Source organism: Vigna unguiculata, chromosome 8 (genome assembly GCF_004118075.2).
Source record: "Vigna unguiculata cultivar IT97K-499-35 chromosome 8, ASM411807v1, whole genome shotgun sequence".
NCBI classification, from domain to species: domain Eukaryota; kingdom Viridiplantae; phylum Streptophyta; class Magnoliopsida; order Fabales; family Fabaceae; genus Vigna; species Vigna unguiculata.
This window is the reverse complement of record NC_040286.1, coordinates 29,627,265-29,643,749: the sequence shown is the minus strand read 5'-3', so window position 1 is coordinate 29,643,749 and position 16,485 is coordinate 29,627,265. Positions and strand designations below refer to the sequence as shown.

The 16,485-nt window shown below is 36.1% G+C and overlaps 4 protein-coding genes across 4 annotated transcripts; 2 read left to right on the top strand and 2 right to left on the bottom strand.

Annotated features, from left to right (window-relative positions):
* Positions 1 to 724: 724 nt before the first annotated feature.
* LOC114194021 (exocyst complex component EXO70A1) lies at positions 725 to 2,868 on the top strand. The gene has a single exon (XM_028084050.1). It carries the CDS (start codon positions 750 to 752, stop codon positions 2,772 to 2,774), a length of 2,025 nt encoding a protein of 674 aa, XP_027939851.1. The 5' UTR covers positions 725 to 749; the 3' UTR covers positions 2,775 to 2,868.
* A 221-nt stretch (positions 2,869 to 3,089) lies between these two features.
* On the bottom strand, positions 3,090 to 4,951 carry LOC114194023 (glutamyl-tRNA reductase-binding protein, chloroplastic). The gene is made up of 5 exons (XM_028084053.1): positions 4,497 to 4,951; positions 4,337 to 4,408; positions 4,124 to 4,228; positions 3,686 to 3,835; positions 3,090 to 3,583 (listed from the first exon to the last, which is right to left on the bottom strand). The coding sequence occupies exons 1-5, from the start codon at positions 4,869 to 4,871 to the stop codon at positions 3,344 to 3,346; spliced, it is 942 nt and encodes a 313-aa protein (XP_027939854.1). The 5' UTR covers positions 4,872 to 4,951; the 3' UTR covers positions 3,090 to 3,343.
* LOC114194022 lies at positions 4,934 to 9,537 on the top strand. The gene is made up of 8 exons (XM_028084052.1): positions 4,934 to 5,162; positions 5,244 to 5,463; positions 5,536 to 5,598; positions 5,681 to 5,820; positions 6,320 to 6,357; positions 6,452 to 6,497; positions 8,482 to 8,646; positions 8,911 to 9,537. The coding sequence occupies exons 1-8, from the start codon at positions 5,051 to 5,053 to the stop codon at positions 9,084 to 9,086; spliced, it is 960 nt and encodes a 319-aa protein (XP_027939853.1). The 5' UTR covers positions 4,934 to 5,050; the 3' UTR covers positions 9,087 to 9,537.
* A 2,235-nt stretch (positions 9,538 to 11,772) lies between these two features.
* Positions 11,773 to 15,547, bottom strand: LOC114194613 (probable xyloglucan glycosyltransferase 5). Its single transcript, XM_028084950.1, has 5 exons — positions 14,376 to 15,547; positions 13,734 to 14,042; positions 13,344 to 13,634; positions 12,959 to 13,072; positions 11,773 to 12,865 (listed from the first exon to the last, which is right to left on the bottom strand). Exons 1-5 carry the CDS (start codon positions 15,102 to 15,104, stop codon positions 12,221 to 12,223), a joined length of 2,088 nt encoding a protein of 695 aa, XP_027940751.1. The 5' UTR covers positions 15,105 to 15,547; the 3' UTR covers positions 11,773 to 12,220.
* Between the last annotated feature and the right edge of the window lie 938 nt (positions 15,548 to 16,485).

Sequence of the window (16,485 nt, the reverse complement as noted above, 5' to 3'; positions counted from 1 at the left end):
TTTTTAAATCAAATGAGTTCCCTGTTGTATTAACGCTATTAAAATAATGACTAAATTGACATTTTAAAAATCAAACAATTTAGTCAAATATTTCCAAATAAAGAAACTGAACTAAATCTAATAAATAAATTAAAGGACAAAAAATGACTTAACCCAAAATTAAAGTTAAACAAGTAATCAAACTTTTGACCTGAACCGAGTTGGCTTTGTTGATCAAATTTGACAAAATAAGAACAACTTGGTCACATCACATATTTGCTTTATCACTGCGAGATTTGCTTCAAGATTATTATAAGAGAACTTAAACTCGACGATAGCAATTGAGTGCAGCGAAAATAAGAATTCGGTTTTAAGTTTTAGACTGATCGTTGAGGCAGTTGAAGGAAGACTTAGAGTAGCTGGTATTGGTCGTCAAATGAAACATCAAAGCTAGGATTGACTAACACAAAACAAGATGAGGAATGAATAATAAACAATGGCTTGAGAAATTAGTTGTGCATATGGTGCCCTAATTCAAGGAAGTTCTACCACCTGGTGGTTGACATTACTGACATTTTTTGTATTGTAAGTGAAGTTAGCCATAACTCCCTTTTACTTTGTTTGTTGAGTTTGGTGAAGGGATGTGAGTAGGACGATGAACAAGAAACCAACAAATATTATCTTTTTCGTTGGACCAAACTTAATGTGAAGTGTAAATCTAAAAGCCAAACTAGTAATCATTTCGGGTCAGCACTTGATTTTCCATTGATATGGAGAACAAGGAGAATCTTGAAGCAGCCAGAAAGTGTTTGACAGCTAGTTTGGAAACATCAAGCGCCATTGCCTCTGCACTAGATGAATCTGGATCGAGATTGGAGCTACTTAACCAGAGATATCTGGGTTTGCAAGCTTCCCTTAGACCCATCTCAATGCAAAAGTGCTCATTTGTCAACATTGAGCACGGTATAGACAGTGTTCTATGTTCTGCTGCGGCACTCCTTAAGGTTCTTGACTCTGTTCATCAGTTGGAGCAATCTCTCTTAACAGATCCCTCTTCTGATCTAGACACATATGTCTCAGATACAAAAAAGCTTGAGGAAGCACTGAAGCTTCTCACTGACAATTGCAGGTTAGCAGTTGGCTGGCTGAAGGACATTTATGAGCTCTTTCAAGACAAAGCAATCACCAATGAGCTTTGCGTGTTGAAGGTGAAGAAATATCTCAGAATATTGCAAGAATTGCAGGTCAAGGAGGAAGGTGCTCGTCTTGATGAAGGCCTTCTTAGTACTGCTTTTGACAAACTAGAGCTCGAGTTCCACAGGCTTCTGATAGCAAACTCTGTGCCTCTTTCTTTGGTTTCTTTGACATCACCACACACTGGCCAGCAAACCAGTATTGGCAAACATATTTTGCCATTGACAGGTTCTTTGGCAGGGAAGTTGCATTCCATCATAGAGAGATTAAATGCTAATGGCAGGCTACACAAGTGTCAATCCATATATGTTGAAGTTCGAGGCATGAATGCTCGTAGAAGTTTGAAGACTTTAGATTTGAGTTACTTGGATATTCCAACAACTGAAATTGAGGGTGTCCAGTCTATAGAGAGTTACATAGATCAATGGGGCTGCCATTTGGAGTTGTTTGCTAAGCAACTTCTTGACATTGAGTGGAGGTTTTCTACTACTGTCTTTCAGAAAATTGGTCCAGAAGCAGGCATGGGGTGTTTTGCAAAGATTGCCATTGAATCAGGAATTCTTTCTTTTATTCGATTTGGAAGGATTGTTACTGAGAGGAAAAATGACCCCTTCAAGCTGTTGAACCTGCTGTCCATATTCAGGGTCTTAAATGATCTGAGGCTAAAATTCAACCAACTTTTCAGTGCAAAAGCTTGTAAAGAAATTAGAACTGTGATAGAGGATCTTATAAAAAAGGTTGTCAATGGTGCCAATGAGATATTCTGGCAACTTCCAGCACAAGTGAAGTTGCAAAGGCCAACTTCTCCTCCCCCTGATGGCAGCGTTCCCAGGCTGGTGAGCTTTGTGACGGATTACTGCAATCAGCTGCTTGGGGATGCTTATAGGCCACATTTGACACAGGTTGTGAGAATACATCTTAGTTGGAGAAAGGAAGCCTACGAAGAGGGTATTATTTTGTGCCAAATGTATAACGCAATTAAGGAGGTTGCGGTTAATCTGGATGCTTGGTCAAAGACCTATGAAGATATCACCCTGTCCTACCTTTTTATGATGAATAATCACTGTCATTTCTGCAATTTGAGGGGTACTGTACTGGGAAATATGATGGGAGATTCTTGGTTAAGAGCACACGAACAATATAGGGATTATTATGCAGCACTTTATTTGAGGAACAGCTGGGGAAAGCTAATGTCTATTCTTGTAGTACAAAAGGACATACTTTCACCCTCCAGTGCAAGTGTGACATGCCAAGACTTGGCAAAGAGACTAACTGCTTTTAATCTAGCTTTTGAGGAAAGATACAAGAAGCAATCTGATTGGGTAATCTCCGACGAGATCCTTAGGGAAAATGTATGCAAGCATTTGACCAAAGGTATTATACCAATCTACAGGGCCTATGTCAAAAACTATTGTTTGACAACTGAAAATGATGCTAAGGTTGACAAACTTATGAAATATTCAGCAGAGAGTTTAGAGAACAAGATTAGGTCTCTGTTTCAGACCAAGCAGAGGAAGGGTAGTAGCATTAAACAGGCAGACTTGATTAGTAAAATAAAAGGTCTCAGTCATCAGTTTCGCTTAACTCTAGCAGCTATATGATTTCTTTTTCTTGTACTTGCCAAAATGGATGTTAATGTACTCTATGGTGATGTGTGTGTAAAAAGTTACAAACCATTTGGATGTAGGCCTTCACTGTTACTTGTATGTTATCACTGTTACAGCTTAATTAACTATTTTCAATAAAAATGACTCACTTTGGTAAATATGTTATCTTTTGGCTTTTCAAATTTGGCTGTTCCATCTTTTTCAAAAAAAGGGTAGACAAGACTTATTTACTTCCTAAAATGAATAAATGCTTCTCAAGGAAATATATATATAAATTTATTTAGCTAGTATATGTCTGTATACTGCTGGTAAAATAAATGTCATAATTATAGATATATGAGTTTATTAATGAATATGGAAACGCCTACTTTAGTCCATTTGACCCAGATTTAGTCTCAAAATCATTGCCTATTGAGCGTATTCAACCTGAGTTTTGAAACACAATGGTAGATGCAATGGAGCAGGCTATTGAATGAAGGTGCGACAAACATTGTCATATTATTCTTTGAAAAACAAGCTAGGATGGATGATGTTTGACAAAGATTGAAGAATTGGTACGTGGGTTACAGCAAAGAGGACCTGACTGGCTTCAACTCTTTAACCTTTGGAAAGTGTGGATGTTGGAAGTTTTTTTCAACCTCCCAAGCGAGTTGTGACATACAATTAAACGTAGACTTGGCACCTTTTTCATCCGTGACTTCTCTAGGGAAGGGAATGCGGACCTCAAACACGCCTCTGTGAGGGGATGACAACCGCATGTCAAATCCCAAGCGATCAACCCATATCATCTTTGCCTCCGAAACCTTCCACATACATTCAAAGTCAATACAAGCAATGCGTTTTGGTTTTGGATGACATTATTCAAAAGAAAATTAAACATAGATAGAGTAGTGTTGGTGACAAACCAGGAAATCCAAATCAACGTAGACATTGCAGAAGCGAGTAATGTCTTCCATGTTGTTGGTGTTGATCTCAGTTACTAAGTTGTGTGCAGAGTCTCGAAGAGGGTCCGGTTGAGCATTGCTGTAATCTGAAGAGGTTACCCAAACACCATCCTACAGTTGCAATGCAAATCATCATTGACGAGCATAAGAGACTAAAGGGCTGATGGGAAGATTTCTTCCCATAAGTTAGAATTAACCTATGCAAAGGTTAATTAGTAAAAACTATCTCATAACTTCTGTAGAAGATGATTTCAACTTATGGATGAATTAATCTAACTTATGGAGAAGTTTATTTCATCTTTCATCTTATTTTCTTCTCCGAGAAGTGTTCACGAAGAGAATCACCCTCTAATTAAGTTCCATTTCAATGTTTGATCAGGGTTAGGTAATGAGGTCTACCTCCTGAATGTCTTCCAATTGCAGTACCCGATCCACTGCAATAATGTAAATAGAATCTTGATCCACGTCTTCTCCAAACCTCTTCCTCCACACAGAAACAAAACGCTGCATACACGTATGCACACACAATGGTGAACTTTGATTGATGATCATGATCCTGATCCTGATTTAATTTGACAGGGAACTTATCTAAAACTAGCTAGTTACACTTACCTTTGGATCCTGTGGTTTGGTAAGAGTTCCTTGAACAGTGCATTGAGGAGTGCGCAATCCGAATTGTTCAAACTGATAAACAAACACAGACATGAAAAAACTTATCGAATAGATAAATTAGCAGTGAGACAGACAGAGAAAGAGAGGGAAAATGAGGTACCTGAACATGAAGAGAAGAAGGGATGTTATTGTTGTCACTGGAATTGAAGCAGAACAAGGGAGTGCCATGTTCGGGTTCAACTGCGAATCGAACCCCAGTGCCCAGAGGCAAACCCTCTTCGGTCAACGTACATAGCGTCCCCACCTTAGCCAACTCCATTAGGGTTCTCGATACCTCCGCCGGAAACGGCTTCGTTTTGCTCTCACTCTTCACTTCCAATTGGGCCGTCGACGCCGCCGCCGCCACCGAGCATTTCGGTCCTCCGTTCTTCCTTCTCAACCAAACAGAGCCACTTCTCTTGGTTGCGCTTGCGGGTGCAAGTTTCACCCGTGGACACGCTGCACCGAATTGCCTCGTTTGAATTTGAAGCAGCATTTCTTCAGATAGATCGCAGACACTCTCAGTGCTCAAGTAGAAAACTAAGTAAAAAGAAGGATAAGAAGAGAGGACCGCAATATGTCATTTTTCTAGCACAGTAACTAAACGACACTTCGTTTTGGTGCGTTTTATTTATCCACAAAACCCAGACGCAGCGTGCTAGCGTTTAGACTTTGATGACAGGAACTGCGGCGACACTCACACTGACACCACCGAGATGGCGGTGGCGGCATCATCACCGTCCGATTCCTCGTTCCTTTTCCTGCCGAATGCTTCCACGGTCGAGAGGTGCGTTGGTGCATCACTTGACAGTTTTACCTTAAACCCTAAATTGAATTGTGATTAATTAATTTGGATTGGGTTTTGTAGGTTCGGGATTGTTCAGAAATGGGGTTTTAGGTGCTACTTGTGGTGCTGCTTCTCGAAGCAATCGATTGAATGTGTCACCTTGGGATGATAAACCGTTTCGAATTCTTCCAAGTGGTAAAAGGACTTACTTGGATGAACAAGACGTGGTGACATTTATTGATCCTCCTAAGGACTTGATTCCTTTGGACCCATCTTCCTATAATGCTGCTGCATACCTATGGTAACTCATGCATGCATGCTCCGACTATAATTCTTATTCTCACTCAGTTACACAACCACTCTCTATGTTCAGGAAAAAGATTGAAGATATTCCTGAGGAAAGGCGACATCGACTACTGCGATTGTTAAAACCTAGGTATTTTCACTCCTTATTTTTCTTTCTTTTAAATGCTTTTGTTCTGCATTTACATTACCTAGCACTGGAAATTTTTGCGCAGACTTGTGTCAATGGCTTGGCAGATAGCTGGTACACGGTATGAGGATCCCAAGTTGGTGAAGAAAAGTGCATCTACACTGTTGTCCAGCTCCAACAGTGATGATGTTGTTGTTGAATATTATAACTGCAGAACAAGTGGAGGTTGGTGAACTGATTTGTTCATCGTTGTTCTTTGGGAGTTGTCTAGGTTACATTACATATCATACAATGATGAATGCGTTCTGTTTCCTATTGCCCCATTCTTTTCTCACGCCCACATGAAGGGATGGACTACTTTGCTTGCTAATACCATGCACGTTTCAATCCTTGTGCTCAAAGTGCCTTCTCTCTTCTTATATGTATATGATTTTTCCTACTTCATTTTACTGGATTCTTAAATACCTTTCATCTGAAAATGTTTTTTTTCCTGTAAATTTGACCTACTTCATTTTACTGGATTCTTAAATACCTTTCATCTGAATTAGAAAATGTTTATTTTCCTGTAAATTTGACCTACTTTCTTTCATGTTCCAATACTTCTGCTGCCCTCAACGTGTCTTTGTGTTGATAGTATTTGTCATGGTTTCGTATGTATTAGTTTCTCACTTTTAGCATGTTAAAGTTTGAAAACTAATGTCAATATTCGACTTTTGTTACATAGGACCAACGATAATTTCCTGGATAAATTCCTTTAGAAAGGTAAATTCATCATCTCCTTTTTACCTTTCTGCTCTTGTACACTAAGTAGTTACTACTTTCATTTGAAGAATTGGCTCTTTTGATACTTTTGAAGGCCATATTTACCTGCAAGGATGGAGAGGCCTACGGGCGAATCATAAGTAAGTTTCTCAGTTTTTGGCATAGAATGGCATGCATACCTTTACACAATTAATAATTTTAGTGAAATATATGCTCTTTCATCTTAAATGTAGTGGCACTTTGTGAAATATGCACATCAAGGTTGTATTGTTAGTCTAATTGTGAATGCACTGTGAATTCCAATTACATAACATGTGGGTAAAAGAAAAATTCAACTATATACTTATATGCTTTACCTGAATACTAGCACATAATTCAAATTTCTGCAACATTGGAAGATGGGCATTTTGTTCTTCTTGTTATAATCACTAGTCTGGCCACACTTCGGGCTCATTGGCTAATGTAATAATAAAATGGGAAAATTTGGAAGAAGAAAGAGAAGAGAAAATAGAAGTATTACCATAAATGTGAAAAAGCATCTGAATCAAGAATCCATGAAGTTTGACTTTTCATGGTTTGAGAAATGCAAGTTAATGATAAGACTGACTCGGTAGAAGATTGTGCTTGGTTGTTGGATTGTAATTTGAGATATGTATAACCTTATTTTATAATTAAGAATGTTTAACATAACATTATTTGGATAATGTGAATTTAAATAATTGTAGGTAGGGGTTTGACCATGGGTTTTTAAATTAGTAAGAACTAGACGAAATAATTTTGTATTCCTTGGTAAATCTCACTTATCTCTACTAGCTACTACAAAAATGATTTAAAGTTTTAAAACATAAATAACTACATGAAAACCAAAGGATACATGAGATATGTGTGTGTATTTATTTATCTTATGTATTGTTCAATTTATTTATATGATATTTGTTCTCTCTTCATTTCATGTTTATTGTTTCTCATAATAAAAATGATAATTTTTTTCATAAACATATATAGATAATTTCTCCATATATAGGATAGTTCTCTGCCTTGATATAAGTCACGTTCCCTGTTCTATAATGGAGCATAAATGCCCAAAATAATGACTTTTAGAGGGCAAGGTTCGTCGCTCCTAATACTTCCGTATAAATGCCCAAAATAATAGTGAGTTTTAGAGGGCAAGGTTCATCATTCCTAATATTCCGGAACAATGATAATATCTCTAAGGAGTCCTGAACTATTATGCTCACAATTTCTGTAACTAGTCCCCTTTTGGAAATATGTAATTGAGATGTTGTATTAATAGCAATTTACACACATGTTGTATTAATAGCAATTCACACACACATATATTGGTACATAATTTATACCCTCCATTTTGAGGGAAGTGTTAAAATTATGATTGTTATTGGATTGTACAACATTTATAAAGCTGCTTTTTGGGTGTATCTACCTAGCCTTATAGGATATAACTTCTCCTTGTAATGTACTGTTCCCTTTTTCATATGTATAAAACATACATCAGTTGGGCATGTAACTCCATGATTTCTTATCACCTCCAAATTCAAATATTATGTTTATATAGTTACTTGATTGTTTATATAGTTACTTGATTGTTCATATTGTTTAGATAGACTACACTTAGTCGCTCACATTTTGCATGCAAAAGGTTAGCAATAGAAGTAATTTATTCTTCTCATACACAATTCTTCAAATTGATCCATAACATTGAATTTGTACGCTTTTTCTTTTCACCAAGGGATGAAACCGTGAAAATAAGTTTATATATGGTTTTCCAACAGTAGATCGAAAAATACTGTACATGTCCATTTTCATAGTTTGTTTACATCTTTACCTGTTTAGTCACTCTGTAATTTGTTAAATCATGGTTTCTGAGCCCTAATGCTTCGATAACCTATATAGAGATATACAAGAAGAATGAATTGGTTGTATAATCTTGCTGTTTTTCCTTAATATGTTGATATAATTGTGATTTAATCAAGGACTTTTTATGAACTCATTTCTGTTGCATGGTTTGGTTTTTTTCTTCTATGTTTTTGTGATTCATTGTTTTAAGCTTAAATCCTGGTTGTCCTTAATATTAACTTATACATTTTTAATTCCACAACTTATCAGATGGATCACTTTTGGCTGCATTTGCTGACTCCTTCTCCCCTTTGTATTTTGCGGTGAGACAACTTAATGAAGTGATGTCAACTGAACAGCCATGCGATTTAGCATATGAATTCGGGGATGGACTATATGACATCAAAGAGCTCCCATCAGGCTTTCCAAGATCAGGTAGCAACTTATTTCTTTTGTAAAGAGATAATCTCAGTTCTGAAAGTACACATCTTATATTGTTTAAAGAATTTATACTTGTATATGTTAAAATTTAAGTTCTGTGGTAGATGTCAGCATGGTGTATTCTTGTTGCATTATTTTCTAGTTACATTTGTACCTCTTCATTTATTTTCTCTGTAATACACTAGAATCAAGCTGGGTGATCATGTCAATTTTCAGAGTCCCGGTATACCCCAATTTTATTGGCTTTTGTTTTTGCAGCTAAGCATCCTTATCCTTTCAACGATCAAATTGTTGTGTATGTTCGCCATCTAGGACCTGGGGTCTCAGTAGGGCAAGCATGGCAAGAAGGTACAAAACTGGAGCAAGTCCCACGAAAGTTATGCGGGGAGATTTTAATGGTGAAGGATTACACATCATTACAAGAAGATCAATGAAGATAGTGGTTATGCTCCCTTAGAGAGTTAAAACGACTCTTCGGTTAACAGTTGTGCCCAAATCAATGATGTGCAAACAGACAAGTTTCTAAGGCATATATGACGGAAGTATGACTCGTGTCCACGTTTGCAGTTTCTGTATAGATGAACTCATTGCAGAAGTAGTCAAGAGAATAGTACGTTGGATGCAATGTCACATGTTTAGCTGAGATAAGGTGAAATGAGAAGTTACTGCTACATTCTCAGCAGAGCAATGTTTAATATCCTCATTCAACCTCAAGATAGCTTGAACTTCATACACATTAAATATTTCGGTTGAAATACTGTTTTCTTTTGTAACATCCAAGCATAGTACATCCTCACATGGTGATGTCGCGTAGAAGAAAAATTGCATTTCCCTTTCCTCAACTATAAAGTTTTAATTACAGGGTACTGTACAATTTTTTATGTCTGCCTTGAGTTGAATGAGCTAACATATGAATTAAAAACTCTGTTGATAGATGACTTTTGACTGCTTTACGAATTGTTCCAAGAAACCTCGAGCGAACGTGATTCACATGAACCAGTAACACAAACATACGGTGTAAAATTAAATGCGTAAAAGGTGAAATGTCTTTTTTCCTTGTTTTTTTTAAGGTCAGAATTGTCGGTGGAGAATGAGTGCATAAGACACTTGGAGTTAGAGGGAGAGGGACATTGCTTTTGGCAATACGGGCCAAGCTTGGTGTCACCTTTAATGAAGGGTCCAAAGATTGCACGATTATGGCAGCATTAGCAGTAACGTCCAAGGATCCTTCAGTATGGCAACATGGCCGTCTATTCCACTCAATCCTAAATCATAAAAAGACACGTTTCTTAAAACATATTCTTACAAGATTCAAGCTTTTTCCTTAACCAATTCTCTATCAACCTTACTCTGGTATTATTATATGCCGGTAAAGTATTGTAGGTCCAGTGTTAAGCACTGCATAAACCAAAACAACTTGTAATTTTCACTCTTTATCTTAGTACAACGAAGAAATGTTGAGGAATGTTTTATCACTGATGTTGTTGAAAGTCTTATGATAAGACTAATTTACAATATATAAATTGATAGAAATCTAATTTTACAAATATATAAATCGATGCAAATTGAATCTTACAAGTAAATCTTGTAAAATTAAGTTAGATTTAAAATTTATTTTTTAACATTTATATTTGTGTTAAACATTAAATATAATAAAAAATAGTTTGACAATAAAAGTTATCGATTTTTGTTCATCCCTTTTAGCTTGTTCCTTCTTACAAGTTGATTTTATAAAATTGAATTAGATATAAAGTCCACGTTTTTAAGAGTTATAAATGTATTAGACATTAAATATAATAAAAGAAATAGTTTGGTAAAGAAAGTTACTGATTTTTTGTTCATCCTTCTTAGTTTTATATGCTATCTTCTTTGTTCCTCCTCTGAATATCAGAAAATTGAGATTTGCACTTTACTACAATTAGGTTGAAGGAAGCACACGAGCACTGATACTCCCTTCGCTATTATTGTACGCTTTGAGCGTTGATTATGAATCAGGTGCCATAGATGAACACGGTCAACAGCACAGAACCAAAAGATGGTAACTAGCTTTTTGTTGAATGTCCTGTCAATAAACATCTAGCACTCCTTTCCTACTACCTATATAGAATGAAGAAATTGTTTGCCCACACAAGTCTTTCTTGAAAAAAAAGTGCAAATCTTAAAAAACATCAAACTGATACCAAAAAAAGGATTCTTTACTTGAAAAAAGTATGATGTAACTAAAACCTTTCGATGGTTTTTTTCTCTTGTCATAAAAATCACAGAAGAAGATAGGTGGGGGATCTTTATTTTCTTTTGCATCTAAAAACAACAGCATTAAGATCAAAGATTGAATGACATAAAAACAAATATGAAATGTACTTCTTATGTCAGAGATGGAAAGATGAAAGTAAAAGTACATTCAGTGTTAGTTGGTAAAGTGGCCAGATCATGTAAACCAGTAGAACTATTTAAAATTTTATTGTGAGGAAAAAGATTTGCCCTTTTAAATTCGTTTAGAATCTTGGCTACAATCTCTTAGTAAAGTGCTGAAGAAAGAGCATGTTTGTTATGATGGATTCAAGACTTAAGTATTTCAAAAGCATAAAAAAAATGCTTTGTTGAGACAGCAGGGTCCACCAGCCTTCTTGAGAGGTATGTGCACATGTGCCCTACAATTATTGAAATGGCGATTGACAAGGGTCCAATTTGGGAGTTAAGTATGACCTAAAATATCTTTTTGGTTATGGTTAAAGCTTGAATTAAAACAAATGGGTCCAAGTGGGTCACTCACACGATTCTCATCCCTGGCCAAATCCAAGGTCCAAAATCCTTACTAATGAAAACATTCCCCTGCCGACACTATTTTCTTTTCTTTTACCATTCTAAACTACTTTCAGCATTTATCTCACAAAAACAATCATGATATAGAGATAATAAATAGCCACCAGAGCAGAAAGTAAATAAAGTATAACTTCATTCATAGCATGAATAAACAAGTTGCATATTGGTAGAGTAAGGTATGTTAAACTCCCTGATGTTTTTTGAAGCATAAAATGTCTAGTTTTGTGGTGATTTGTGGTTTTTTACCAACAAACCAAATACACTAATTTCATGTAGTGAAATATGGATCCAGAAACATATAAACCTTGGCATTGAAGGGAGTAGGTATTTGTTGGGAGTTGTAACATATCAGTGTCATTCAACAGATAGATACATACATATGAATCAAAAGTGATGTAAGCAACAGGGTTATCCTGACATAAAATGAATCAGCTCAACGTCACAGAAAACTGAAAAGGGAAAGAAAAATGAATGTATTGTGATAGATAACAATAGAAGGACAAGTAAAACGAGGAAGAGAAAGAAAAAAAAAAGGAAAAAAAAAATCTATAAATTCCTTGAAGAATAACACTTATTTATGATATGACCCACGGTGGCTTTCAGCATGTTACCTGAGCCTTATTCAGGCACCATGAATATAACTGCGAAAACCAACTTGTCTTGTAGCAATCCACATTGGTTGGCTTCTTTAATTATTGAAGTTTGTAACAATCAATTTTCTATTTTACACATCCTTTCTGATCCTCTAGTTCATCTGTTCTCCAATTAAATCCAGGCCTACAAGGAGGAATGAAACACCTTGAAACAGTAAATAGTAGAAGTGCATGCCTTGTGCTGATAACAAGCTTCTAACTGCAGCAGTTAGCAGTAAGAATGCAAGGGCAAGCTCTTTCTTATATATCTTGTTCATTTTCTTCACAGGGGGTTTTGGAACTGCTTCTTGGCTTTCCTTTATTTTGTTAAGCTCAGAAAGTCCACTGTCAGAAGCTCCTCTGTGAAGTTGGAGACTCATGGCCTTTGAATCCCTTTCTTCAGCTGCTAATAGATCAGCCTCTGATGACCGACCGGCTTTTTTTGTAACGATCCATTCGTATGAACTTCCTAACTGGAACAAACCGGACACCATGGCATTGAATTTGGTTACTGACATTGTGTTCTCAAAGAGGAGGTAAGGAACAATGAAGGGAAAGGATTTTGGGGCAGGAAGAATGTTCAAGAAGGACAAGAATACAGGAATGTAACAAATAACCCAGATAGGAAGCTCGGCTTCTGGGACAAACATTGTCAAAGGAAGAATGATGCAGAACAATGTGAAAGAATAGAATGGGAGGATTAGCTTTCTGAGAAGAAAGAACAGAAAAATTAGGTTGGTTTTCTTCCAGAATGCAATCTGCAATGTTGAGAAATTGAGAAATCAGAACATGTTTAGATTGTACTTTACTACAAAACAGTGCATGGACAGTAACAGGAAATGCATCATCACCTTTGAGGTTATAATCGCTGGAAGGCACAAACGAAAGAGCTGCATAGGACCAGAATGCCATCGATGTTGTTGTTTCCTATAAGCTTCGTATGATTCAGGAAGCTCACAAAGCACCTGAAAGAAGTTATTTAGACTAATTGCAACTGAATTGTTCACATAAACAGTTTTTCACTGTTATTTCACCCCAAAAATTAGTGAAACATGTCTTAAGAGTTACTGCAGATAATTACTTCATCCAATTCTAGTTCATATCACATTTCCAAATCAATAAATACAAAAAGTGTTATTGTCAGCTGTAGGCAAACAGAAATTGATTCAAACTGATAGCATTAGCTTGATTTAAAAACCCCAAAGACAACTAAATAAAACAAAGCAGAACATGTACCTTAACGTCATTGAGAAAGATAAATTTCCAACCATTCAGATGGGCTCGAACTGCTATATCCATGTCTTCTACAGTTGTTCGCTCAAGCCAGCCACCAGATTCTTCAAGTGCTTTTATTCTCCAAACACCAGCAGTTCCATTAAAACCAAAGAAATTAAGGAAGACCCCATTCACCTGTTGTTCAACCTCAAAGTGAAAGCATAGATTAACATTTTGGAGTCGTGTCAGTAAATTCTCGTCCTTGTTCACAAAAGCCCACCGAGCCTGCACCAATGCCAGCTCAGGATTACCCTGCAGAACACACACACACAAGAATCAAAAATGGGAAACTAAAGCACAAAAAGATAATTTGGAATAACAAGAAATGAAGCAGGGAAAAGATTTAACCACCTTAAAATGTGGAACAGTTTGCTTGAGGAAATCTGGGTTTGGTTGGAAATCAGCATCAAAAATAGCAACGAACTCGTAATCCTTGATGTAATCACAGCTCATTGCAGACTTGAGATTACCCGCTTTGTAGCCAGTTCTGAACTTCCTGTGACGGTAGATTATATTCACACCTCTTTGGCTCCACTTAGAGACTTCTCCCTTGATTAACCACTGTATGCTCTCATCATCAGAGTCATCCAGAACTTGAATAAGCAACCGATCTTTTGGCCAATCAAGTTGGCTCGCTGCTGAAATCGATACTTCATATACCTACATGCACTTAATGTCAAACTCATCAACATCATTATCAGCAAGAGTTGCAATCCTTAAAATCAGCACACTAATCTACCTTTCAGATAAATAATCAAAACGGGACAATAACATCATCATCATCATTAGTATTATAACTCAAGACAGCAAACTTTATGATGAAAACAAAAAGAAAAATTAAGGAGGGAGGGACGAATAATCATATCATCATAATGATAATAGTATGTTCAAAGGAACCACTTCATAATTGATTTGTTTTGGCACCGACAATTTTTTTTGTTTTGTTTGAAAGCACCAAGATTTAATTGGGTAGGATTAAGAGAAGTGTGTCACCTCTTTCTCATTGCACATGGGAATTTGAACGAGCACCATAGGGTATCCCTGGTTGGATCCTTCCAAATCATGTGAACTGAGGGGGTCTCCATCAATGACAGGCTTAATCTTCTTGAATTTGATCCAGAAACAACCTAGGCAGAGAAGTATTCGATCCACAGACTGAATCAAGAACAGAACAATGCAGAAGGTTGAGAGAGATTGAATTGGGGGGGCAACATAGTCTGCTCGAAACTCCAACCACCTAACATAGGCAGTGTGAAACCATCCTGTGATCTCTGAAGCTTCTGGAAGGTGCAAGTTATGGTTTTGAAAGTAGTGCCACCCTTTGAAGTGAGCAACAAGCTCAAAGGACAAGAATGCCAAAGCCATCACGAGGAAAGTGAGAATCACCCGAAACAAAAACCTCGCCTTTGCAGACATCTCAGTCTCCACGTGCCCCAAGAACAATCTTTTCTTCACAGAATGGAGCAATGAACAAAGGGAATTCCCAAGCCAAGCAAGGCCACCGACAACTCTATGCGCCTTCAGAAGAAGAAGCCATGTGAACTGTTTTGCATTCTTTCCTCTCTCCTTGTCAAGTGGCTGAAATGCTGAGTCCGGTGCATCAATTTCCACCACTGAGTAATTGGGGTTCTCCATGGTCACCACAACCGGGTTCCCTTTTCTTGAACTTGAACTCTCCTTAACCCACCACTTTGAAAAATCTATGGTTCCACTTGGACCCATTTGCTTCCTGAATCCCACAAACAACAAGAACCAACTTTCCACAAACAGTAACAACACTCACACAAGCTTTCACAACTCACAAGACTGAAATGTTACCACAAACGAGTAACCCGAAAAACCCATTGTGTTTCAAGTTTTAGAAAACACAGTCAAAGGAAGGACAGAGTCAGAAACTGATACGAGTTTTGTTGTGCCAGATCCACGAGTTTAGAATCCTTTGAGTTGTGTTGTTTGGTCTGAATGCATGAGGAAAGGAGGGGGAAAAAGTTGTAGAGAAGCACAAGAGAGTGTGTCTGTGTTGGTTTCTTTATTGGAGTTTGAAATTACCAAGATGGGTTAGTCTAAGGCTTCTACTACACTTCCAATGTTGAAGACAAACGTAATCCAAGTGTGTATGATTAGTTTAATCCACGAGTTACTGCAACTATAAAACCATAGAAACAAACAAAAAACTTGACTAACTCTACCATGGGTCAGAGGCAAGTCATCACTCTCTCCATTGGTCAAGAATAGTGACCATTTTCAAGTAAGAACACAGAACACGACCATATGACTCAATCACCCATGTTCTTCCTTATCAATACCTGGGTCAAGATGTTTAACCAAGTTCTTTTGATTTATGGAAATTAATTATTAATTATCAATTATAATATCATGACAATATTTTTAAAAATGTTGATTCCAACAACATCTTAGTGTAGCTTTTCATAACAAAACATCACCTGTTTGAGAAAAATATTTTCGTAATTTATCATCTTACAATGTTTATTACATATTTAGTAGCTATCATTAACATATATGTCTCAAAAAAACATGATAGGAATAAATTGAAGAGAATGATAAAGATATATATAATTTTTCTTTTGTCCTAATATCAAATGTTACAATCAAGCTTCTGACAACTAAATATTCCATTATATATATATATATATATATATATATATATATATATATATATATATATATATATATATATATAATGTATTTTAGTGGTATTTAATGAAAAATAAAATGTAACGTGTTTAACGATTAATAGTAAAAAAAGATTTTAATAACTTATTTTTATATTTGTTTTTACCTTTTTTAAAACCCTTTGTTAATCAATTTGCTAGTTTCGATTATTCATATAAAAAAGCTGTTCCTAGACAGATTTAATTATAACCATCAACAAAATAAAATATTTTATAATTTTGTTACATATTTTATTATAATCGTATTCTAATATCAAATGTTACAATTAATGTACTTTCTAACGACTAAATCAATTCATTATATTTTAAAAAATATATAATTTATTTTAGTGGTTTTTAATGAAAAGAAAATATAACGTCTTTAATTATTAGTAGTAATAAATTATTTTAATCACTTATTTTTATATTTT

Coding starts and splice junctions, on each gene's coding strand:
- LOC114194021 (XM_028084050.1), top strand. CDS start 750: ATGGAGAACAAGGAGAATCTTGAAGCAGCCAGAAAGTGTTTGACAGCT.
- LOC114194023 (XM_028084053.1), bottom strand. CDS start 4,871: ATGCTGCTTCAAATTCAAACGAGGCAATTCGGTGCAGCGTGTCCACGG. Junction 4,409..4,496: donor CTTCTTCTCTTCATGTTCAG/GTACCTCATTTT, acceptor TTTGTTTATCAG/TTTGAACAATTCGGATTGCG. Junction 4,229..4,336: donor CCAAACCACAGGATCCAAAG/GTAAGTGTAACT, acceptor ACGTGTATGCAG/CGTTTTGTTTCTGTGTGGAG.
- LOC114194022 (XM_028084052.1), top strand. CDS start 5,051: ATGACAGGAACTGCGGCGACACTCACACTGACACCACCGAGATGGCGG. Junction 5,163..5,243: donor AATGCTTCCACGGTCGAGAG/GTGCGTTGGTGC, acceptor TGGGTTTTGTAG/GTTCGGGATTGTTCAGAAAT. Junction 5,599..5,680: donor CTGCGATTGTTAAAACCTAG/GTATTTTCACTC, acceptor ATTTTTGCGCAG/ACTTGTGTCAATGGCTTGGC.
- LOC114194613 (XM_028084950.1), bottom strand. CDS start 15,104: ATGGGTCCAAGTGGAACCATAGATTTTTCAAAGTGGTGGGTTAAGGAG. Junction 13,635..13,733: donor AAACTGTTCCACATTTTAAG/GTGGTTAAATCT, acceptor TGTGTTCTGCAG/GGTAATCCTGAGCTGGCATT. Junction 13,073..13,343: donor TCTTTCTCAATGACGTTAAG/GTACATGTTCTG, acceptor AACTTCTTTCAG/GTGCTTTGTGAGCTTCCTGA.